General features: G+C 47.3%; 1 protein-coding gene across 1 annotated transcript in view; it reads left to right on the top strand.

Moving 5' to 3' along the window:
• Positions 1–25,273, top strand: part of GRAMD1B (GRAM domain containing 1B) — a 176,738-nt gene that overhangs the window by 31,632 nt on the left and 119,833 nt on the right. Inside the window, exon 2 of the mRNA XM_029209028.1 lies at positions 9,289–9,354. Within this exon, the coding sequence (XP_029064861.1) occupies positions 9,289–9,354 (66 nt within the window). The remainder of the gene's footprint in view (positions 1–9,288; positions 9,355–25,273) is intronic.

Genomic DNA, 25,273 nt, shown 5'->3' with positions numbered 1-25,273 from the left:
CCAGAGCACCAAACCCTGAAGCTTAGTCTGCTGGAAACATGGATGAATTTATGGTCCATCAGGAATTCATACGGACTGGTGGGCTCCTTGAGGTCACAGACCAGGCCTTACAAATCCAGTAAGGACTAGCAGGATACTTTGAACACAGGTGTCCAGAAAAGGTTGATGAGCATTTTGGAAGCACATTGTAATCTAGAGGGAGCATGTAATCTGTACTCAGCGAAGTGTCTTTCTGGACTGGCCGGGGAGTATTCAACAGAAAGTGGAGACCTCAGAGGGAGGACAAGGCTAGATATTTGTACATTAATTTATCATGTTGTCCATCTAATAGGTGCTAAGTACAGTGCTGGGCACTGGGGATGGAAAGAAATGACATAAAATGGGATCTTTGTTCTCAAATAACTTACAGTGTGGTAGAAGGTATACAGAACTGAATCAGTAATTACTGTATCCCAAGGAGTATGATAAGTGTTAAGATAAAGGGAGGTACAGGGCAGGGTGATATAGGGACCATAGTGTGGGTGGTGGCCATCGAGGAAGATTTCCCTGAGAAGGTACTACTTTTGGAGGATGATAATAGCTATAATATTGAGTATCTACTCAATGCCAGATACCTTTCTAAGTATTTTGTGGGTACTAATTTATTTAATTTTCACAACACCCCAGTGAAGAAGATACTTTTATCATCCCCAGTTTATGGAGGGTGAAATTGAGTAGGTGGAAGAATCGAGATTTGAGTGCTGACCATCTAAAGCTAGAGCCCTCAGGCTTAATCCCTGAAGATCCTGCCTCAGCCCATGGGAATGAGTGAAACAAAGAGGGGAAGTGGAGAAAAGGATAAACCAGGCGGGAGCAGAGCAAAGTCAAAGCCAGGGACAAGCAGAATGACCGGAGTGGAGAGTGAAATTCTGGAGCCGGTGAGGGAGATGTGGGAGATGTGGACGCTAGGAAGGTAGATGGCAGTCAGCTTACTGGGCTTTTATAGCTTAGTTTTAGGCTAAACTAAGGAGTTTTTGAACTTTGTTCTGAAATTAGGAGACACCTAAAGGATTTTAAGCCAGAAGGAGGGGCCTTCCCTGGCAGTCCAGTGGTTAGGACTCCTCACTTTCACTGCCGAGGGCCCGGACTCAATCCCTGGTTGGGGAACTAAGATCCCTCAAACCACGCGGTCAAAAAAAATAAAGTAGTAAGCCAGGAAGAGCTGTGATCAAATCTGCATATCAGGAAGAACACTGTTGTATCAGTGTCAAGGACAGAGTGGAGCAGGGCCGGGCTGGCAACAGGCAAAGCAGTTAGGAGCCGATTAAAGTAATCCCCGCAGGGAGTGATGAGAGCTTGACCTCAAGCAGTGGCAGTCAATGTTGAAGGGAGGATGGGATGCCTTTGAGGGATAGTAAGGTAGCATCTGCAGGACCTGGTGTGAAATTGACATGGAGGTGCATTTCTGGTTGGCATGCATCCTTAGTTGTGGAGTCCAAGCAGAGGACAAAAGGATGGTGAAATCAGTATCGGGCATGTTCAGTTTGAGATTCCTGTTGGACCCATTCACCATGGCAAATGTATTATAATAAAAATAAGTATTATTAACATTTTGGGGGTACTTATTACTTGCCAAGACTTCTGTTAAGTGCTTTATATCAGTTAACTTGGTCTATCCTCCAAACAGGTCTGTGAAGTGACTTACCTTTTAAAAGACAAGGGGGCAGGAATGTAGAGAGAGGTTAACAGGCTGCTCTGAGTTACTCAGATAACAAGTGGCAGAGCTGGAACTCAAATCCTGGGTTTGATCTGGAAACCTCTATGCTGTTCAATAAAGCTTTCTGCGGTGATGGAGATGTTCTCTAGCTGCACTAATATGGAAGTTAATGGCCACATGTGGTCATCAGGTTCTTGAAATGTAGCTAGTACGACTAAGGGACTGAATTTTTAATGAATTTAAGTAGCCACATGTGACTAGTGACAGTTCAGTGCTGTGCTGTCTTTGGGGGTCATTAACTTATCCATCATAATTGAAGCCTTGCGTGTGGACATGATTCCCCAGAGATATATTGCAGTGGATTTTAATCTTCTGTGGGTTACATTCTCTATTTGAGAATCGGATGAGAGCTATAAATCCTCTCCCCTGAATGTGTAATATAACAATTTCAGAGATCCACAAAAACTAGGCTCCCCGGGTATAAAGCTGGAAGAGCAAGAAACCCAATAAAATGTGAACTCCTTGAGCATGGAGGTTTCATCTGTTTCATTTGCTACTTTGTATTTGGTATCTAGATTCTAGAACAATGCCTGGCCTATAGTTGGTATCAGATAATTTATTAAATGAGTGGCTGAATGAGTCCTGGGAAACATTTTAGGACCAACCAGAAGAAGAGTCCATGAAGTTCCCTAAAAAAGAAGAGAAAAACAAAAGTAGGATAAAATCCAAGAAAGAGGGCTTCCCTGGTGGCGCAGTGGTTGAGAGTCCGCCTGCCGATGCAGGGGACACGGGTTCGTGCCCCTGTCCGGGAAGATCCCACATGCCGCGTAGCGGCTAGGCCCATGAGCCATGGCCGCTGAGCCTGTGTGTCCGGAGCTTGTGCTCTGCAACGGGAGAGGCCACAACAGTGAGAGGCCTGCGTACCGCCAAAAAAAAATCCAAGAAAGAGCAGAGGGTTTTGTCATAGAAGGCAAGAAGGGTGAAGTTTAAAGAATGGGAATAATCATCAATGCCAGACCTGCCTGGGTGGTCAAATGAGGTTAGGATGTAACTATTGTCATTGGCTTTGGCAGTAACAGAGGTCTTGGTTGATCAAACCAAGGAGGGGTAAGGGTGTGGTCCAGGTTACAGTGACTAATTCACGAAATCAATGGTGAGGAAGCAGAGGCAGTGAGTGTGATGTCCAGTGGGTCTCTATCCTGGTTGCTCCCCAGAATCACTGGGAAGCTTTTAAAAAATACGCATTCCTGGACAGACCCTGACTTGGTAAATTTGGGGAGGGGGCCAAGGAATCTGCATAGAAAGGCTCCTAGCTTATTCTGATACAGATTTTTTTTTTAAGTAATTTAGTTTATTGATTGCCTTAGGAGCATTAGAATGTTTTAAAGATGAACGATTTTAAATTACATAGAAAAATCAATAAATGAGACATGCCTGAAATAGGGAGATAAGGATTTCTTCTTTGTTTATTAATAACTGCTTAATTATCACAACACATTATATGCAAATCTCTGATAGAGTTTTGATGGAAGTTCGACAGTAACCAAATAGTGCATTCTTTCAATAAAATATGGCCCTGAAGGGAAGGAAGGAAACATAAAGGAGTTGAGGGAGAGATTTTATTTTTTAAAGACAGAGACATGGGTATGTTTAGAGTCAGAAGAACTATTCAATAGAGAAACATTAGTGAGTTGTAATGAGTTAAAAGATATTTAGCTGGATTCTGAATCCCTCAATCTTTGACCAGCTACCCACCTTGCTACTTGTTCCCAGGGGAGGCATTAAGCAGAAGCAGTCCTGCCACCTTTGTAGACAGATCATTAATCTTCACGCAGAGCATGTTATTTTCTAAGTAGTAATTGAGAATATTCAGTTATGTTGTGTAAGAAGCTGGCAGGCATTGGCAGTGTCCCAAATCACATCTGTTTACTTATCTTCTATTGTTAGACTTTCCTATACCCGCTTGCCAGATGACAAACAGAAACTATTCTCTTTTATTCTCTACTTACCGGCTACCTGCCTTTCTTCCCCAAATGCCCTTCCTCTTTAAACTGAAATGGTAGACGCTAGAGTCATTTCTCAGGCAGATATAATTCAACATGAAAATCCAGCCTTTTATCAGTGACAGTGCGACTCTACTTTTCAAGTCAGTGGCTCTCAACATTTTTTATCATAAGGTTCTCTTCTGTTAATTTTCTCCCATGTATTGGATGTTTCAAAGTATTTATCTGCCAAACTAACTGTGAATATTAAGTACAATTGATGTCCAACATTTCTGGTACACCTACCAAGGCCCAAACGTGGCGCTAGACACTTTCTATAGATGATTTCTACCATTTCTAATCCCCACTGCAGTCCTTAAAGGCATGTGGTGTATACCCATGTCTGACACTTAGAAAAGTTAAATAATTTGCCCAGTATCACTGTGCTAAGTGGCAGAACTTGTGTCTTCCTGATTCCAAATCTTGAACTCAGATGTTGGGAAATAGGCTGAGAGAGGGTAAGGGACTTGGTCAAAGTTATAGGGCCAATAAGAAACAAAGCCAGGGCGAACCTCGGTTTGTCTGTCTCCATGCTATTCTACTACATCCACTAAATTTCTTCCCCCACTTTAAAAAATTTTTTTAATTAATTTTTATTGGAGTATAGTTGCTTTACAACATCGTGTTATTAGTTTCTTGCTGTACAGCAAAGTGAATCAGTCATACGTATACATATCCCCCACTTTTATTAATCAGGCATTTATCAATCAAAGCCACTCTGAGCTTTTCAGAGCTTCTAATTAGCATAAGATAATTGGTATTAACACACTAGATTGCTCTGATTAGAGCCAAAAACAAAGAAGTGCGAAAAATGAGTGCACAGCCTTAGTGTGGGTAAATGTACAGGTTCCATTAGGCTCTGGAAATACTAAATGACATCTAGCATAGCTCCATAACTGCTTGGAATCCCCTGAATCTCCCAAAACCCCTTCCCGGCTTAGGAGACCCCATTAGTATTGTCTGGGCGAGAAAGAACTGTTTCTACTTAGGAAGCACCAGCTCAGAAAAAGTGCCAAATTTAGTTTCCACAGGAGTGAAGCTGTACTTTGCAGAGGGCAGAAGGACACCTTCCTGGTGGCTTGTGGGTTTAGGCTGACCTCCCTGCCAGTGCCCGGGGGTGGGGGAGGGAGGAAGGGAGACCAGTGGAATCATGGGAATTTACCCAGCCTGCCTTGCGGAGCTTCCTGCTAGCTCAGTATCCTGTGAATTTCTGCCTCTGGAGTGTGCTCTGCCTCAGATTACAATGGATTTTCCCCAGCCAGAGTTACTGGTTCAGTGTGACCTTCTAGGATAAGCTCCCAGCACTAGCTTGCTGGCAGAGAACAAAACCAGGACTCCAGATTCGATTCGCTTCAGCTGTTTTCCCTCCGGAACATTGCGGGACGCACAGAAGCGCTTCCCCACCGTATTTACAGTGTGCTGTTTCAAAATTTAATTTCTAGAGTGGTTTTTATCAGCAGCTTGAATTTAAAGCAGGAGGGATTTTAGTCATCCTCATGCGTTTTCTAGCTCTTTTGGGGGAAAGGCAAACGGTTGCTTATACAACTTCCCTTCCTTGCAGTGTTAAGCTGACTTTCAGGCATCTGGTGCCCAGGCTAAGTCATTCCAAATCGGTGTTTGGAGTTTCTTTTCAGACTTTATAAGAGACGTTTTCATCCGTGAGCGCCCTCTGCCGGACTTCCTTCAAGTTCTTCTCAGCTTCCTTAAGCTGTAGAGCCCGCACTGGCCACCTGTCCCTCCAAGGCCTTGACTGAAATGGAGCGGTTGTGGACGTGGCCCTTGACCTCTGGCCTTCCACAGCCCTCTGCAAGCACCCTACCGTGGTGACGGCTCTTCTGCATGACCTCAGAAGACTGGCAGATTCATTTAGGGAGCAGGGTGAGCTGCCCAGTGTCCAGGTGGTCTGTACTGTTTGAAAAGGCTCATATAAGAGAGGAGCTGAGAATTTTGCCAGAGAGCAAGGCCGTGTCTGAATCTCTGCTCAACAACGATCATTTCGTGGGGTTGGGTAGAGTGGTAGTGGTTGGCGTCTATCTCACCTTTAAAGACGGTGGGGAAAAAAGTTCTGAAAATGGGAGGAGAGAGGACCAGGCTCCTTTGGCGGGTGGTGAGGCAGGGGGGTGTCTAGAGGAGGAGGGAGCCCATGCGTGCTGCAGCTGTTGCTGCTGTGGAGTTACCTGTAGTTCCTTCTGTTCTACGTTCTCCTCTCCAATATGTTGCCTGAAATTCCCCAGCAGAAGTGTCTGCGACCTGCGCCCCTTCATCCTTCCGGTGTTGCTGCATCGCAGTGCTCAGGGAACACTTGTGCCTCCTATACTGGGGCTCCTTACGTCCCAGCCTTCTAGCACAGTGCCTGGTAGGTGGTAAATGTGTGGTGAGCCGAGCTGAACCAGAATGCCCTTTCAGGATTCCCTGCCGGTCCAGTGGTTAGGACTCTGCGCTTTCACTGCTGGGGGCCTGGGTTCAGCCCCTGGTTGGGAAACTAAAATCCCACAAGCCACGCAGAGTGGCCAAATAAATTAAGGAAAAAAAAAAAAACGCCCTCTCTTCTCAGTTCTGCTCATCCTGAATCTGTTCAAATTTCAAGTGTCAGCAAAAAAACCCTTGCTGTTGAGATGGTCTTCTCTTACCAGCCCCAGAAGGAAGTGATCTTTCTCTGGTCTATGTTTCTGTAGCTTTTAATATTTACTTCTAAGAGTTATCATTTTCTACTTTTAAATGTAGTTTAAAATTATAGTTTATATTGACTCTTACTTTCCAGATTGTAAACACCTTGAGAGCAGGATCCCTGTCTGATTCATGTCTTTATTTTCCATGACCCACAAAACGATGACTTGCACATAATAATAGCATTTGTACAACAGTTAGTATGTGCCAAGCAGTATTCTCCATACTTCACATATGTTCATTCTTTAATTCTTACAACAGCTTTACATTCTTTAATCCTTACAACAGTAAGAACTATTGTAACATCTATCTCCATTTTGTAGGTAAGGAAAATGACTAATAATTTGCTCAGGGTTGTGTTAAGTAGGAAGTGGAGGAAGTTGGATGTAACCTGAGGCAGCGTATTCCAAAGTCTTGACTTAACTTGGATGCTGCCTTTTGACATATGTGCACATAGAGAGCATTGGAGAAATACTTGTTGAATGCATGCACGTTGATATTTCTTAGTTATTTAGAACCAATAAATTGTTTGAAGGTGATCCATTGTTAACTTTTCATCTCCACCCTCTGAAAGGTTTTCTAAGCAATGGGAAGGCCAGAAGGGGGCGCCAGAAAGTTGGTTCTAGTTTTGGTTTCAGAAGCTGGATGGCTTGGCCTCGTTCAGGTTCTGGTTTGGAAGTCAGCAGTGCCATCTAGTGAGATAACTTGCTAAAATCAGCTCAGAATTATTTTTCTGAAACTCTGGTACTTCTCATTTAGTTCTGGGAGCCCCTCTATTAGCTTTACTTTAAGCCTTGATTGCCAGAGTGAGGGTAGGGTGAGAAGGAAGCACAGCCCCATTATAGATAGCTTAAATGGAGTCCAGGTTGATCTCTTCTGTGAAGAGGCCGTAATGCTGCTTGTGGTCATTGGGTTGGTTGAGCCCCTTTGGGTGTTAGATAGTGTAAAACACTGGGTTCCAGACAGCCCTCCCTCCTACTTCTCCTCAAATGTACTGCCAACGGTGTAGACTGGTATTCCTCTCTCTCTTTTTTTTTCTTTTTAAATTATTATTATTATTGTTATTTTGGTTTTTCTCTCTTGATTCTTGCCTCTGGAGCTGAGCCTGCTGTGGAATTTGAGTTCCAGTCATCTGTGGGTTGCCTACTGTAGTCTTAACACCTATTCCAAGTTGTATAGAAGAGGGTGCTTGATACATACGACAGGTCAGTCCCAATGTAAGAAATCCCATGGGTTAGCAACACAGCAGTATAATTTTGTTATAAGGAGTTTTTAAAAGGCAAGTCTATGAGACCTTGCAAAGAGGGAATGAAGAGTAGCCACATGTTCTCCACAGGGAATGAGCGGCAAAAAAAAAAGCGCTTTGTATAGAGTAAAAGAAAACACAGGATTGTGTACACACTTGGTTGTGCCAAGCAACTGGAAGCTTTGTGTGTGGTGCTGTTCTGATTTCTGGCGTGTGTGTGTGTGTGTGTGTGTGTGTAGGTGCATGTTTGTGTATTTGAAAATTTGATGTAAATTGCTTCTAAGTTCATTTACTTCTTGCTGAAAAATCAGAACATGAGAGCGTGGTTGTAAAATCACGTGCTTCTTTGGTGGAGAGTGTACAGTCACTGGGGCAGGCACTTACCCTACAAGATTGTTCACAGTTTGCCATCTTCTGGGGATCTAGTCTAAGGAGTGTACTCTGTAGAGAGCAGTGCTTTTTATGGCTGTGAACAATCCACCAGAACAAGGGAACAAGTTTGGTTGTACTGGGCCTGGGTTATAGTGACATTTATGGTAATAGGAATTTATTATTAATGGAATCTATGCCAAACAGGGGTTTGCTAACTTTTTCTGTAAGGGGCCATACAGTAAATATTTAGGCTTTGTGAGTCTAATGGCCTCACTACTGCACTTATTCAGTTCTGCCTTAACTGCACAGCTCTGCCATTGTAGCAAAAAAGCAGCCCTGGTTAGTATGTTAATGAATGGGTGTGGCTGTGTTTCAATAAAACTTTATTTATGACATCATTTTGAATTTCATATAATTTTCACATGTCATGAAATATTATTATCATTTAAAAAATGTTTATTCCCAGCCATTTAAAAAAGCAAACACCATTCTTAGCCCACGGGGGCTCCAGACTCTTGATTAGAAACCTGGAGTACTTAATAATTAGCAATTAATAAAAATTATTTGTTCACCAGCTTTATGTTCAGTTAGTGTCATAAGGTGTCTGAACAGCTTTTCTTTCTCTTGAGTAGGATGAATGACTGTTGAATTCCACAGTCATTTAAAGTAAGCACTTCAAGAACTCTTGTGAGTTGAAGCTCTATAATCTTCGTGCCTACAGGGCTTTAAGGAGTGGAGGGACTCCACCTTCTAATCCCTCTTTCGTCCCTCACCCTCTTCAGCCTTCCCTGGAGGCGGGGAAGCAGGCCACGTGGCCCCAGACTCCATCAAGTCTCAAGTCTTTCTCCTGCTGGAATTCCCTCCTGCCCGCACCCCTCCCCTTCCTGCCCACAAGGCTGCAAGCCAGCACCTTGAGTGTCTCAGGGGAGGCGGAAGAATGGGATTATTCTGTCCTACAGATCTAGAGGCCCAGGTACAGAGAATGCCAGAGGCATTCACTCTCAGAGACTGTGTGGCCTGGGAAGAAAAAGGTGATAGGTCAGGATCTTCCTCTATGTGCTTTAGGTATGATGGGTGGGGTTTTCACCAAATGTGTGTCTCAGTTCCACCGTCTGGCAGTATACCCTCTGTGTAAACTTACCCGGGGAACGTCTACCTTTAAGATGTTGTAACCCCGTTTCTCCATTGAGCTGAAGTCTAGATGCTCTCCCCCAGGGTTGAGAAAGAAGCCGAACGTTAACGGTTCACATCCTGTCTTTTCTCAGCAGCCAGCAGAGCAGCCATGACGATGACTCTAGCAGGTTCCTGAGTCCTCGGGTGCGGGAAGAAAGGTAAGATCGCATGAGGAGGGAGGGATGGGAGCAGCGATTACAGTGGGTGGGGAAAATGTTCAAGGAAGATGGTGCTTTTGCCGCGAATGAGAACTGTGGGAAACTGCAGAGAAATAGGGGCCCGCCAGACCTCTGTGCTCAAACACGGATTAGAAGGAGGATGCTCCCCCTCGACCCGAGTAGAGGGGACCGATTCTAAAGGCTTTTGGTGTCCAGCAGGGGAAGAAGTCAGTGTGTGGAAACCAAGTCCGTTGGGAAGATGTCAGAGTGGGCTTGGCACCTGAGGCACACTCTAAAGGTCGGGTACGGTGTGGAGCGAGAGGGGAAAGGGTATTTTGTGCCCGAGGAAAACGGCGTGGCCGGGGATGCATGTGTGGCATCAGAGTGGTACCTGAAAGGTGGGTTCGCCTCTTGGTGGGTGTCAACCAAAAGATACAACCAAGCTAAAGATCGGAGGAAGGAAGAAGGAGTTATCCCAAAGCAGTGTTTCCCCCATAGCAAAACTGGGGAAGTTTTAAGCTAAGGGTATTCATGCGTATTCACGAGGGGCTTGAGCTGGGGAGAATTCAGCATGAATTTGCGACAGAGGTCGACAGAGTTCAAGCGTTAGTTGATTGAGGTGAGGAGGGTCGACATCATCCTTCCGTAACCTCGCCCACCCGGTGGGGGTTCAGTTTCTGCAAAACAGCTCAAGGACATTGTTGTGTGTATCCCTGGAGGGGGATCCAGGACCCTGCCCCAAGGCTGCACTATTGTTTCTTGACCGCTCCTCCGTATCCCCTCCCTTCCCTGATTAGCAACTGTTTGAACCTGCCCGCTGGAACTCAGGGAAGGTCATGGAGGCTGAATGAAGCCTATTTCCTGTAATCAAGAAGTGGGGGGCACAGAAAGGCTTTTGTGCCCGGGAGCCCCACAGGGTGCTGCTCGGTACCACTATCTGTTTGCAAGATGACAGGAGTGGGTGGTAGGTGTCAGAGGTTAATGGAGAATGAGGTGGGGTGTACAGGGGGCCCCCTGAGCGTACGGAGGCTCCTGGATGCTCGTTCGAGGCTCTGAGGTGGGACTGGCTAAACACTCAGGCTGTGGGCCCCAGGTGGCATCTGTGGCATGTAGCGCCTCTGAATGGTAGACAGAGGGAGCGGTCTGTTGCAGCAAGTTAAACTTCTGTGCCCGGCGAAGGTGGACCGTACTGACCTTAACGGAAAGGGGGTCTCAGCAGGCATGCCGCAGGGCTCTGCTTTTGGTCTAGCTCTGTTTATGAAAATGCAGAAGGTACTTTTACCTCATTTATCAAACTTATGGTGGCTGCTCAGCTGAGAGGGAGTAGAGAGAACACCAAGGATGATAGAACCAAGACTTAGTATTATTTCAAATAGAACAGTAGGTGGAAACAGCATGGAGTATTTTAAAAAAGGAAATGTGCCATTATATATTTATACATTTATATTAGAATAGTTTCTTGAGTGTAGGGTTACCACGGGGAGCCTAACTTGACAGGATTTCATGTGGAAAAGAACTTAAGGGTTACTTTTTAACCAGCCACATATAAGCCAGTAATCTGAAGCAAGTACCAAATGATCTTTGAAAGTCTGAGTTCATTACTGGAAGGATGGAGCATGGATTTAAAAAAAAAAGGTCTCACTGTAGTCTGTACTAGTTTGACCATATCGGATGTATTATTCTGCGTTCTTTGGAAAAGGATATTGATAAATTAGAGTTCAGAAAAGAATGATCAAGATGATAACTATGTGATTATAAGGATTGGTTGAAGGAAAGGGGTTTAGCCTGGAAAAGAGAAGGTTTAGAATGACTATAGCAGCACTCTTTAAATATCTGAAAGCCTAAGAAATAGAACTAGAGGGGTAGGAGTTACAGCGAGAAGGATTTCAGCTCAGGATAAGAAAGAACTTTTCCGTGATGAGAGCTGTACTGCAATGGAACAGGCCTTGTAAAGTAATGAACTATCTCCTCAATACAAGTGTTCAGGCAAAAGCTAGATGGTATGTCATGAAAAGGATTTCATCCTGGGCAGGAGGGTGGGACCTTCCCTTTATATTTATAAAGTTTTATGAGTTCTGCCCTAGTTCTCAGTTTTGTGCTTGTTACTAACCAAAATTAACAGTTCAGCTCATCAATTTAGACAGAGGCATGGGGCCTCCAAGGGGCAAAGATTAATCACTCTTGTAAAGATGCTTTCATCAGTTATGATCTGATGGCAGTGCCCTCAGTCTCTAGAGTGGCCTTCGCTCTCTTTTCAGTGCTGTCTGGATTTCGACAACCATACTCTCAAAATTGGAAGGGTCCGTAGAGTTCCCCAGCAGAACTCCCTTCCCTGTGCTTGTGCGCCAAACATCTCTGGAAGCGTTCCGTCCATTTCTGATCATCATACCTTCAGCTGCTCCTCGTCTATCTGCCCTATGATTGGCAGCTCCTCGGTTCGCTCTGTTTTATCCCTGCTGCTTAGGGCATTCCTGGGAGAGATGAATAAGTGCCAAATTGTACATACTCTGCAATGCGTTTTTCACAAGGCTGCTTGCTAACTGGAGAGAGCCCTGCCTTTTTGTTCAGTATTTGGGATTGTATGCTGATAAAAATTATATTCTAGCTCCTCTGCCCACTCCCCCAACCAAGTGAAATGTTACGGAGGGTCTCCCTTCCAAACCTCTGCCCAGAAAAATCCTCTAAATGTCTTCCCTGGTCCTTTCTTCTCCCTGGCCCACCGACAGCCCCCTGAACTCTTCATGGTGGATGTTGGATACAGTTCTGCACTAGCTCACCTTGGGCATTATGGGAAACAGAGAGGGCTGGGATCAGAAGGATGCTTCTTGTGGCGGTCCCTGTGGACCCCTCCCCTCGAAACTCAGGACGGATGTGTGTTCCCCATGGTGTTTCTTTTTTTTTTTTTTTTTTTTTACGGTGCGCGGGCCTCTCACTGTTGTGGCCTCTTCCGTTGCGGAGCAGAGGCTCCGGACGTGCAGGCTCAGCGGCCATGGCTCACGGGCCCAGCTGCTCCGCAGCATGTGGGATCTTCCCGGACCGGGGCACGAACCCGTGTCCCCTGCATCGGCAGGCAGGCTCTCAACCACTGCGCCACCAGGGAAGCCCCCCATGGTGTTTCTGAATGAATTCTTTTTTCCCTTCTCAGCCAGTGGGTTCTCCTGGAGAGAGCAAGTCCTGAGAGTGCTAATTAATCACTCAGCCCCAGCTCAGCACAAACCTTTACACCCTGCACCTAATCCTTCCTCTAACATGTTTCCACCCAATTAAGAGACTCTCTGGGGCGTTTTGGATATTACTCTGTGATATCCTGACATAGAGCAAGTGTGAGATCTGAGCCCTGTGGAGATTTTCTGCGGTGGTGGGGAATCTGGTTTGTGCCCTTTGCTCTGGGCCCAGTTTGATGGACAGCACGCCCTGCTGGTTACAGCGGCATTCCCCACACTGGCCAGGCCTTCCTGGACAAACAGATCATCTCATTTACTCTTTGCCCCTCCCCTGGGAAGCAGGTAGAGCAGGGTTGAAAATGGTCAAGTATGAAATGGGTAATATGGACCCTTTTCTGGGGCCCCTCCTAATTCTCCAAACCATGTGGTCAATTACAGAATGAAGGATCATTTCATAGAGCAGGCAAAAAAAAAAAAAAGTTTGATTTCCTCTGGTTTGTTTTTGGTTTTGTTTTTTTTAAAAATTTACTTATTGTATTTATTTTATTTTTGGCTGCATTGGGTCTCCATTGCTGCACGGGGGCTTTCTCTAGTTGCGACGTGCCGGCTTCTCATTGCGGTGGTTTCTCTCATTGCGGAGCTCGGGCTCTAGGCGTGCGGGCTTTGGTAGTTGTGGCACGTGGGCTCAGTAGTTGAGGCTCGCGGGCTCTAGAGCACAGGCTCAGTAGTTGTGGCGCACGGGCTTAGTTGCTCTGTGGCATGTGGGATCTTCCCGGACCAGGGATCGAACCTACGTCCCCTGCATTGGCAGGCAGATTCTTAACCGCTGCGCCACCAGGGAAGTCCCAATTTCTTCTGTTTTAAAGATCAAAATTATAACCCTTTAGTACGAGGTAACTTTCAACTGGTTAAATAAAACATTGATTTTTCTTTTTTCTTGTACAAGGTTCAGAATGGATATAATATTTAGAGACAAATAGCTACTCTACTGTAGTCTAAAAACAGTCCACAGGACTTCCCTGGTGGCTCAGTGGTTAAGAGTCTGCCTGCCAATGCAGGGTACACGGGTTCGAGCCCTGGTCCGGGAATATCCCACATGCACTGGAGCAACTAAGCCCATGCACCACAACTGCTGAAGCCTGCATGCCCTAGACCCCACGAGCTGCAACTACTGAGCCCACGTGCTGCAACTACTGAAGCCCGTGAGCCAAGAGCCAGTGCTCTGCAACAAGAGAAGCCACCGCAATGAGAAGCCCGTGCACCGCAACAAAGAGTAGCCCCTGCTCACCACAACTAGAGGAAGCCCGGGCGCAGCAACGAAGACCCAATGCAACCAAAAAAAGGAAGAAGAGTCCACATTACAGCAAAGAGGGAAATGCCTCAATAAGATATCCAAACTTAAGGGCTTCTAAGAATTGTGCTTTTCCTCATTCACATCAATTTATGTCCTGAAGGAAAAAAAGTCTTTGGGTAGGTGAGTGCAAGAGACGGTCATTTCCTGGGCAGGTGTGCATCAGGGAGAAAGGGCAGTTTGGGGAGAAGGATCAGTTTATTGGGAAACAGAGATTGTCTCAGAGATAGGAATAATCCCCTCAGGTTTCTGGTTGAAAGCAAAATAGATCTAACTTCCCCAAAGCGTGTATGTATGTGCGATGGAATTTGGGACACTAATCCATTTTCATGGGTCGAGGTGAAGTCATGGGTATACTTACAAAACGCTAGTTCCCAGGTTCAGCCCAAACTGGAACTGTTGGTAAGGTTTCTGAGGTGCCCAGGTCTTTATTTATTTAGTACATTCACCCAGTGGCAGGACCTTTCATACAAAGCCAGGAGTGTAGAAAAAGGAGCTATTTTTACTAAGGACCGTTTATGTACAGGATGTTAGTTTCAACAGAACGTGGTCTCAGTTGACCAGGAAGCCTTTTCGTGGTAGGAAAATGAGACGTGGAGAGGGCTGGAGTGTAACTGAGGGCCAAGGCAGGGCTCCATGCATTCACGTACTCTTTGCTGCATGCAGGCATGTGTGCCACAAACCTTTATTAAATGTCTTCAACATGCTGGAGCCTGCCTGAGTCCAGGCTGCAGCATGAATAAGAGGCTTGCCCTCTGCCACTGGGCCCTGCAGTGTGCAGGAAAGAGTGAGAGTCTCAGTCAGCAGACATGGTTTTGTCTGCCTTCTTCCATATTGACTGTGCATTTTTAAAAGCATTTTCCTCAGCTTTACTGAACCTTAGTTTCCTCATTTGCAAAAGTCTTTTCTTGTAAAGAGTACATGAGATAACATGTGTAGAATGCCTGGTACTTAGTAGGTGCTTAGTATGGTGGCTGCTGGTACTCTGATGGTTTTTTTGGCTATCGTGAGTTTTTACTCTCACTCTCTTAGCAGATCTGTGTTCTGTCCTTGAAGAAGCAGAGACAGAAAGAATGTGTAGAATATTGATTATCTGTAAAATATCAGATATTGACTCTGAGGATAAACAGATTAAGGCATGGTATTTGCCCTCAAGAGCCTTCTTGTCTTATGGTGAGACATACCTATAAGTAAGCAAGTATAACGTAGTGTGATAATTGACAGATGGAATTTTGTCTAATAGAATTTCGTTGTAGTGGAACTAAAGAATTTGTTTACTAATGCACCTAATCTGTGCAGTGAATCTTGCATATACTTTTAAATAAAACCTCTCAACAGCCCTATCAAATAGATGCTATTATAATCTTCATATTAGAGTTTAAGGAAACTGAGGCTCAGTGGAGTTAAGAAATTTGCCCAAGTAATGCAGGTACTCTGCTTGGGGCGAGGATTGGGGAGGAGGGAGGGAGAGGGCAGTGGTATCCAGAAAGACTCCACGGAGAGGGGGAGAGGGCTGTGCGTCAGCTGAGAGCTGCAAGGTGAGTAGGAGTCCGTCACATGGACAGCGTTCCCAGGCGAGGGAACAAGATGTACATAAGCATGGAGGCGTGAGAAAGCAAGGCATGTTCAGGAACGGCAAGTACTTCAGTACTGCTGCCGAGGATGTCCCAGGAGTGGGGGGTAGCTGGCAAGCGGCTGGAAATCATCTTTGTACAGGTAAGCAGATGCCTGATCATGTCACATCCTGCCATGATAGAGTGACCCGTATTTATAGATGGGGGAAGTGAGTGAGGGATTTGGAGGAAGGGGTACCTGAGTCTCTCCCAGATATTCTTGTGCGAAAAATCCTTTTCATCCTAGTGTGAGAGATGGATTCAAGGAACAAACACTGGAAGCAGATAGACAAGGAAGGATACTGTGGCAATTGTCCACCCATTCGTTCCCTCACTGAATAAGGGATTTATTGAGCACATACTGTACGCTAGCTACTCTTCTGGGCATTGGTGGCTACAGCTATAAACAAGATAAACATTGTTTCTCCTTTCACGGTGCTTACTTTCTAGTGAGGGAAGATAGATAATAAACAAGAAAACGTCAAGTAGTAATAAGTGCTGTAGAGAAGATGAGGAAAGGTGAGGTGGTGGACCAAGGCTTTTTGGGACTACTGTGAGTTGGGTGGGAGGGACGGCTTACTGATGTGGTGACATTTAAGGTGAGGCCAGATGGGCGCATTTCTGAATTATGGTAGAAGAACAGAAAAGAGGACTTCTCTGTACCTCACTCTCCTCATCTATAAGATGGGTATAATAATAGGTCCTACCTCATAGGGTTGTTGAGAATATTGAATGTGTATATGTGTGATTAGAACAGGAATGGTGCCTGGCACATGGCTAGTATCATATATGTGCTTGCTATTATTGTTATTAATAATAATGCTGTTGTTACTAAAATACTGGGTAAAGCGGGAAGATTTGAGGAGCAGGGGTGGTAGTGAGTTTCATTTAGATGTGTGGAGTTTGAGCATGGAGTGTGCAGCTGGAGAGATACACTATGTCGTTGGCCACACCTGTTTGAAGCTCAGGAGACAGGACTAAAACTTCTTTAGTTTTGGAAATGAGAATATAGTTGAGGCCAAGAGTCTTAGAATGAGGAGAGTTTAAGCAGAAGATGAGGGAAGGAGGAATTTGCAAAAGGTTGCCCACTGAAGCTAGGAGAACTAGGGGACAGAAATATCGTAGAAGCGAGGAAGAAGAGACAAAGAGGGTAGAGATAGGTAAGAACTAAAAAGGGTCTTCTGCCGTGGTAATTAGGAGGTCGTTGATAACCATAGAGCAGTTTTAGAAGAGAATATATGAGGGGAGGAAGGAGAGTCTGAACGTGGGGAATTTATTCTAGACATTTGCTTGGGAAGAAGAGAAATACAGATGGTACGTAGGGGCGTTTGGGGAGAAAGTTTATTTTAATATAGGGAGACACAGCACATTTTTAACCTCAAGTAGAAACCGGTAGGTCAGGGATGAGAATTTTAAAGAGGACATCATTCATTCATTCACTCAGTGAACACTTATCAGTTAGGTACTATGTGCTCTACTCATCAAGTTCCCAGTCTTGTTGAGGAGACAGTGTTAACATAACTGAGTGTATCACAAAGGAAATACAAACTCGGATGTGTGTGTTGAAGGAGGGGAACATGGTGCCACGAGGGAGTGTATCAAATAAACTGGGCCTGGACTGAAGTGGGGTTGGTATGAGAGCGTGGTGGTTGATCTAAGGCCAGAAGGATGAGCCTGAGATGGGAGGGAAGCAGTGAGACGAGACAGATGAGATGAGATAAGATGAGAGGAGCTTGGTTGGCCACAACAAGGACTTGAGTCTTTATGCTCAGAGCACTAGGAAGTCATTGGAAGTCTTTATATTTTTTAATTTTTAATTTTCATTGGAAGTCTTCAGAAGCGAGCTGACAGGGTCAGATTTGCATTCTGTAAAGATTGCAGCTCGGAGAAAGGATGCAGAGGATCAGCTGGGGCAGTTGGGAGGCTGTTACAATAGTCCAGGCAAAGGACTGAGTATTGGTAGCTTGGACTTGGGATGCTGGTCGTGGAAAAAAAAAAAAAAGTAGATGAATTCAAGATACATGTTGGGGATAAAATGCCCACGACATGGTGATGCACCGGACGAAGGGTGTAAGAGAGAAGGGAGGTCTCCAGAGTTGATCCTGGGATTCCATCTTGCCCTGCTGGGGAGGGCCTCTGCTGAAAGATAAGGAAACGGGTTTGGAGGAGGCAAGAAAAGCTGGACCTAGATCACAGGTGAACGGATTAGCCTTGAATAGGAGAGAGTAGTGGATGTGAGTGCAGGTGTGCTCACAGGTGATGTGGTAGGACAGTGAGGAGGTTAATAGCTATTTTCTCTGTGTGATAGGAAAAAGGATCATCTCGGAAGATCAAGGAAGGTGAATAGGAGTACTATGAGGCTGGGGCGTCATTAATTTGGGGATTTTTTTTTTTTTTGCGGTACGCGGGCCTCTCACTGTCGTGGCCTCTCCCGTTGCGGAGCACAGGCTCGGGACGCGCAGGCTCAGCGGCCATGGCTCACGGGCCCAGCCGCTCCGCGGCATGTGGGATCTTCCAGGACCGGGGCACGAACCCGCGTCCCCTGCATCGGCAGGCGGACTCCCAACCACTGTGCCACCAGGGAAGCCCTGGGGATTTCTTGTATCACCTCTTCTCTGACTAGCTCAAAAGACGTTCACGTCTTACATGTCTTACTGGAACGCACCCTCATTTCTCCCAGATAAGGAAGGGAAGGCAAGTTTAAGTTTCATCACGTCTCTTTTCTATGTGTAGTAGCGGGCTGTGGTTAATTATGCCGGACACTTGCCCCATGCTGTGCACTCTTTGGTTTACTTACCCATCTCCCCACTCGCCCACGAAACCCTGGAGAACAGAAACTGTATCTCTTATATGAGGCACAGAGTAAGTGCTCAGCAGCAGATATGTGTGGAATTTATGAATGAACAAACACAGAAACCAGGGCAATGGAATTTGAACCCCCGGAGCTGGAGCAAGGCCAGAAAGCAGGCCCACTCCTTCCAACTCAGGTCTGGCCACCGGAATAGATAGCTTCCCACTAGAAGGAAAATGTTTTTAATTCTGTCCCAGAAATTGTCCCCAAGTTGCATATTTCCAGGGCACTCTAGCCCCGTCTACCTGCCTGGCCGCCAAATTCCCTGTGGCCCCGTGGACACAGAGGTGATGGCTCGGGTCAGCTCCCTCACCAGGAGGAAGGAGCCAGGAGTAGCAAACCCTCTGGGAGCAGTGCCCGTGGCCCTCCCCTCCTTCCAGCAGCTGACATCACATGCAGGTACAGCTCCATCCTCCCTGTCTGAGGACAAAGGAGGAGAGGAGACTGAGTGCCCAGAGCGCGTGGCCAGATGCGAGAGGATGGGGGAGGGCTCTGTGCAGAGCCCGGGTCGTAGGCAGGGGGCATCCCGGGAACACGGAGCCTGAGGCCGGGCCCTCCACCCGCCTGTGTTCTGTGTGAACACTAGGTCAGGGAGAGCTCAGGTGCAGGGGCCAGGTCGACAGCTGAAGGAGCTGCCCGGCCAGCAGCCCCAGAGTGAGCCTCCGGCCCCCCCAGGTCCCTGTGGCCATGTGGCAGGCCCCCCGGTGAGCCCAGCATGGTCCAGAACCTGCGCTCCCCGACGGTCTCTTGCAGCACAGCTGTGAAGCAGGCCTGCCATCACCATGTCTCCTCCCTGAGGAAGAAGCTGTCCTTTCTACGAGCCAAGTAGGTGGCCGGGGGCCCTGGAGATCAGGGCACGAGGACTTGGCCCTTGGCTGGTTTGGGATGACCCGGGACTGTTCACGGAGGTGGGAGTGCTTTGGGGTGTCTCCCACGTTTGGGGATATTGCAGTTCCTTGCTAGTGACAGGCCCGCAAGAGGGAGAGTGCTCTGTTGCCAGAGGCTGAAGGTGAAGGGGAAGGGGTGGGGCAGTGAACGAGGCTGCGTGCTCCTCAGTGGATGGCATGCTTGACTGGGCCTCGCCGAGTCGTCTCCAAGGAGCTTCCGTGGCTCTCTGGGTTCTTCATACCAGGGGGCACTCTTTTCCTCTCTGATGGTAAATTACTTCAGTTGGTAAAGAACTTGGAGGTCCCAAGAGAAAGGTGCTGAAGAGAATGGTGTGTTCTGCCTGGTTTCGGGTTCTCTCTTGTCTTTGTGGGTGTTGATTCCCTTCCAGTGATAGGGACCTATGGATGAGGGACCTTTGGGGGTGTTGCCTTTGTGTGTTCACACCTCATATCCACTCATTTGGGACTTTGCTTAAGCAGCTGCCAGGGAGATCTGAGCATAAACCAGGTGTGGGGCTCTCTTCCCTAATGTGGGCCCTGAACCTGGCAGAATCGTGGGGCGGTGTTTCCTTGCCAGACACACTGTGCCTTGGCCTTTGTGACAAGCAGAGGGGAGGAGGTTTTCTGGAGGAGAAGGAGGTTGCAACCTCTAGGATCAGAGTTAAATTCAGGGGCTGGCAGGCATCGGAGAGAGAGGTGCATGTAAACTTATAGGCAGTTTTGTTTTGAGGAGAAGCAGCAGCGAGGAAGAGGACAGATGGGACAGAGCGGGTGAGGGGAGGACAGGAAGAAGAAAGGCAGTGAGAGGCTCAGTGGATCTCAAAGGTAGGTAGGGGCTCGAAGGTGGTTGGTGACGATCACAATTCTCTCACACGCACACACGCCCAGGCACAGACGCCCACAGGTATGCAGCCGTCGTTGACGAGGGTTCTCTCCCCAGGGTGCTGTCAGGCGGAGGTTGAGGGTGGGGAACAGAAACCCAGTCTGCACCCTTAGGAGGTGGCTCCTTGGGCCCCGACTACCCCGCGCTGTGGCCCTGCAGCCGGCCCCCAGCAAGGCATGGCAGCACCAGAGAGTCTCTGATCCTGTGGTGCTGGCGTCAGGGACAGGAATCTGTGCAGCGGTCACGTGGGACTCAGGACCCTGCTTTGAAGGTGAAGGAGTGACCTCAGGTTAAATCCTGGCTCTACCACTTACTGGCTGTGGGCTGTGGTGCTTTCACAACGTTTTATCCTCTCCGAGCCTGCTTCCTTCTTTGAAAATGGAGATAATTGTACCTACTTTGTGGAGGTTGGGGGGATCAAAATGAGAAAAAAGGGGAAAAACACTTGGCACTGTGTCTGACGCACAGTAAATGGTAGCTTCTGTTAGAGTTACTGTCAGCAAACTGTTGGCTCGGGCCACGCCTGGGAGGTGAGTGGAAGGTAAGTTCTCAGAGAACCGTAGTTGGAGATTTGGTTAGAGTGAGTTCAGGAGAGGTGACGTTTGATGACTCCTCAGTCGCCCGGGAAAGCCAGTCACATCAACTCCGGCCCCCACTCCCCCCCAGCTTCCTTTCCGTCTTAGCACTAATGGTGTCATAATTGTATTTATTTGTTGACTTGGTTGTTGTCTGTCTCCCCCGCTCGTCCTAAACTCCATGAGAGCAGGGACTGCCTTTATTTGCTAGTGTGTACCCAGCACTCAGCACGGAGCCTGACACACGGTAGGTGCTCAGCAAATATCTGTTCCGTGAATACGTGTGTAAGGCTTTGCTAGCTCTAATGTTCTATGAGCATGGGATTCTGTGACTATGGCCCAGGAGGAGGGCCGCTGTAGCCCTAATGAATGCATCTGTTAACCGTTGTGACAGTTTCATGGTCCTGGAAATGGTTTGATCCGTGTGCCCCTTTTTCTGATTCACATACACGTGTGCTTAGAGGATGGTGAGGTCTTGTGGCAGACAGCACATAGGCGTTTGGATAGTAGAGGAGAACTTATTTTAGGTCTGGGCTAAGCTCTGACTTTGGGGGGCAGGGTGCTTCTGCCTTCCCCTCCCGCCCGAGTTCCCAGTTTGTAGCTTCCCTCCAGCCGCTTCTGTTGCTGTCAGCAGAACTGTCTGCAGGTGTAACCATCACCTGCTCTGCGTTTCTCCTACTCCAGCACTTCTCCCTTTCTGCCTGAGAGAGCAGGGTTATTAATTATAGCTCAGCAAACCACTCTCTCTCTGCGGATGCCATAGTTGGGATTTAGATTGGGGCAACTGGCAGGATGAACGGTAAATTTCGTTCCCCAGCGTCTCCACTTCCTACTGGGAGAAATAGTATCCTCCTACCAGCCAGGGTGAAGAAGGAATGTGAGTGGGTGACAGCTCGGGGCTCAGGCCCGGACTCCGCCCGCAGGCTTGCTCTGCTCTGCACTGCATTCTTTCCTCCCTCTTACACGAGGGCTGAGATGCAGTCGGAGGCCCAAAACCCTGGGTTCTCTTCTTAACTGGTCACTGAGGAATAATGTAAGCTCAGAGCAGGTATTTACAGAGGCCACTCCTTGCTTTGAAGCAATCATTGTACCAGAAGTTGATACTCCAGCTTGGTTGCAAATCCCCATCAGTAAACATTTTTTGAGCGGTACCACCAATGTCATGTGTAAACGTATTTACGTAAGTTGTATGCGTGCACTGCTGTATGAAGTATTTTGTATATTATATAATTAAGTAGACATTTTTAAAGGATGAGCCAAAAAGAAGTATAAATATAAGTTCTCATATTTTCTTCCTGCACTGCATGAGTAAGTGTTCATATCCCCTTGATAATGAGCCTCCAGCTTGGGAGACCAGGGTTCTAAGGCAGTGGTCCTCAGCCTTTGAGTGGGTGTCAGAATCACTTGCAGAACTCATTCAGCATGCACATTTCTGGGCCCCTCTCTCTGATTCTGAGCCTCTAGGAATTTGCACAGATAACACATACCCCAAGTGATTTCCATGTCGGTGTTTGAGAAACACACTTCGTAGCCTGAAACCTTCTAGCTGGTATCAATCACCCAATTTAATAGGCCTGGGCCAGGGAGAGCCTAGCTGTCCCAGTCCTGGCTTGTGACATCGGTTTTAGGGAACCTCTGGCGGGACCCTCGGTGCCTTTTTACCCAGCTTGGGATGCTGGCGTCAGTGCATGGCTTCTGTTTTTCCCTTATCCTCTGCGTAGCCCAAGAATCACCATTGTGCAGTAAGGAGAAAGGGTTGGGCTGTGTAGTTAATCATTTCATCTTATCTGTCATCACTTTTCAGGTTGCTCAGTGCCTCTTTTCTTTTTATCCTCAGGCAGGGGAGCCACAAGCAGTTAACTGCTTGGGGCTCCCTCCCTCTCTTTGCCAGTCCTCCTTAATCCGAAGGGGCAACTCTTGCATTGAGATGCAGAGAAACCCATTGCAACCCTGGTTCAGAACAGCCCTCCTCCTCCGGGCTGCAGGGAAGGGGCTGAGGGAGTGGAGGCATTCTGAGTACCACCCCGCCTGCCCATACATAAACACAGAAGTTCCCCTTGTCATTCTTTGTGTGAGCGTGGTGGGTGAGTTAGTAAGTAGAATTCGGGGTTGGACTTTAGAAACTCTTAGTTTATTAGTTTGGCTCCATGCCTTAGACTTGCTTTGGGCTCCACAAAGTGGACAGTTTCACCTGCTCACTCCTTTCCCTCTGGAAGTGAAACAACTATTATCCATGTTTTCTTTTCCTGGCATCTTAAACAACGGGTGGATTCGCTTCCGGCTGAGAGTTGACATCAGTTGTCCTTGTAAATAGGGTACAGAACAGAGATCTACAGAAGGAGCCCTTAAGAAGGAATTTTAGGGACCAGACACTCTCTACTCCTTCCTAATTGATGAATTTCTTCTTCACTCTCTATGTCAGGTGGTTTTCTGCCTCTCTGTGAATAACTTCCGTAATGGGAAATTGACTAAGGAAATTAATTGGGGTCTTTTTCAGTAAAGAAATCTCTAATTATAAGAAACTACTGCAAATCTACAAATGAGAAGAGCAAACGCAAGACAGCACAGAATGTCTGTGTACTTAGTTTGTGGGCACAGTATCAGTTCTGAGGTATTATTTGTTATTACTAAGAATAGCTTCTATTTTGAGAGCTTATTCTGTGCTCGATGCTGTGCTTATTTGATCATATTAGCGACCCAGGAAGGGAAGTTACTTCTCTACCCATTTTCTAGATAAGGCAAAGTCCATTGCCTTTCCTTGTAACGTGGCAGAGCTGAGATTTGACTCCAGAGCTCAAGTGTTTATTTGCAGTGCTTTAGGACTTCCCGTTGAGAAAGGATACATGTGGGGATCCAGTGCGGGACCTTCTGCTTTTCCTTATATCTGATGGGTCTGTCTTTCCCAGCTTGCTAGAATTGAAGCTCCAGATGTGGAGGTGTATGAGCCAGTCTCCTAATGAAGATTATCTCTCGGAAAGCTTCAAAACCAGACAGAACAGGAAACAAACAGGGAGAGGATAGACCTCAGTGATTCTGAATGATGCAGTTAAATGTGCCTGAAGGCCAAATAGGTTTTTTTCTTTTTTAATCTTAATTTTGAGTATGTTTCCTATGCCTTGTTCATTTTGAGAAGTGCCTTAGGATTTTATATGTACAAAAGTTCCAGTACACCTCTTTGTTTGACAGTATCTCTTTCTGAAACTTTCTTTCGGTTTCACTGTTACGCCTGAACTGCAGAACAGAGCCATTGTTACTCTTACCTCTGCAGGTACCAGCTGAAGCCCCTGTAGGCATCTGCAGGACCTGCAAAAACTCACCTTCCCTCTGGGCTCGCCAGCACCCCCTGCTGGTGGTGGCTTTGCCAGGAGAGGAGGGAGTGGTCATCTGATCCCTCAGTAATGAGATCGGCTGTGAGTCAGCAGGCAGAGAAGGCTAAGGGAGTGGCCTGGACTCCACTTCTTCAGTTGTGGAAGGCAGGGGTGTCTGCCTGGCAGGACAGCTCCCACCTCGTAGGAAGAGAGGACACTGGGGGGGGGGGGGAAGGGAACTGCCAGTGCAAAGGAAGAATTGCTGGTTGGCGTTGCTGTGCAGACAGGTTTGTATGTTCTTCTTAGACCCTCTGCTCAGATTCCTCGGGGACCCATGAGTTCTTCCTTGGACATTTAAGTAGCATGTTCCTTGGTCATTCTTTTCTTTCCCACCCCACGAGCTTCCATAGCTTCATGGTCTGTTTGTTTTCTGGATGTAAGCGCTGCAGTGGCAGCTCCAAGGATACATTGGAGCCAGTGACCTTCAGAAGACAAGCTGAGGACAGTCTGGAGAGGGTGGTAGGCTCTGGAAGCATTCCCCTCCACGTTTGCCCTCGTGTGCTGCCGGCTCGCATGTCCTCCCCAGCCCCTGGCCCAGGAACTGGCGCACATCTGTATCTGCATCTTTCAGCTTTGTTCCCAGTCCTCTGGGAGAAACCTGGGATGCAGAGGAGGGCGCTTGGAGACTTCCCCTCAGCTTCCCCCTTGCCTCTCCCACGCGCCTGGTCTGGCAGCTGCAGAGGACAATGGGGGAGTGAAACACCCCTCAACAGCGCCCCTACAGCTCCCAGCCCCGCCCCCCCAAGGCTGCTGCCGCTCACTGGACTGCCCAGGGGTCTGTGACCTCTGTCTGTCACCTTATCTTGTTTTTTGCTCAGTTTCAACAGTAGTCACTAGTGGGTCCCGAGTCCAGCGTCCAGTGATGTCCCAGTGGCATTCAGACGGTCTCCACCTCTCCCGCACCGGCTCTTCCACCAACACCCACCTCCATCTGCAGTAGAGTCTTTGGTTGTACAATGGAAACGTGTGTGGCTCCCGTTTACCATGTACCGTAAAAAGGTCAGGCAGTGTGATTGGCTCTCTCCGCGCTCCGCTCCCTGCTGACCCCCTGCTCAGTTAATCCTGTGGCTTCTCATCTGTTCTCACCCTGACCCCCTCTGCCGCCCCGGCTGTAGGTCTTTTGTGAAAATTGGTGCAGGCACAGGAGCAACCTCCAGGGCAGGGAGTGGGAGGATTATCCACCTGAGGCATTTATGAGCCTTTCCATTTTTGAAGCACTTGCACAAA

This window comes from Monodon monoceros, unplaced genomic scaffold (assembly GCF_005190385.1).
Source record: "Monodon monoceros isolate NGI ecotype Baffin Bay Population unplaced genomic scaffold, NGI_Narwhal_1 Super_Scaffold_7, whole genome shotgun sequence".
In the NCBI taxonomy this organism is placed as follows: Eukaryota; Metazoa; Chordata; class Mammalia; order Artiodactyla; family Monodontidae; genus Monodon; species Monodon monoceros.
This window is presented reverse-complemented; position numbering and strand designations above follow the sequence as displayed.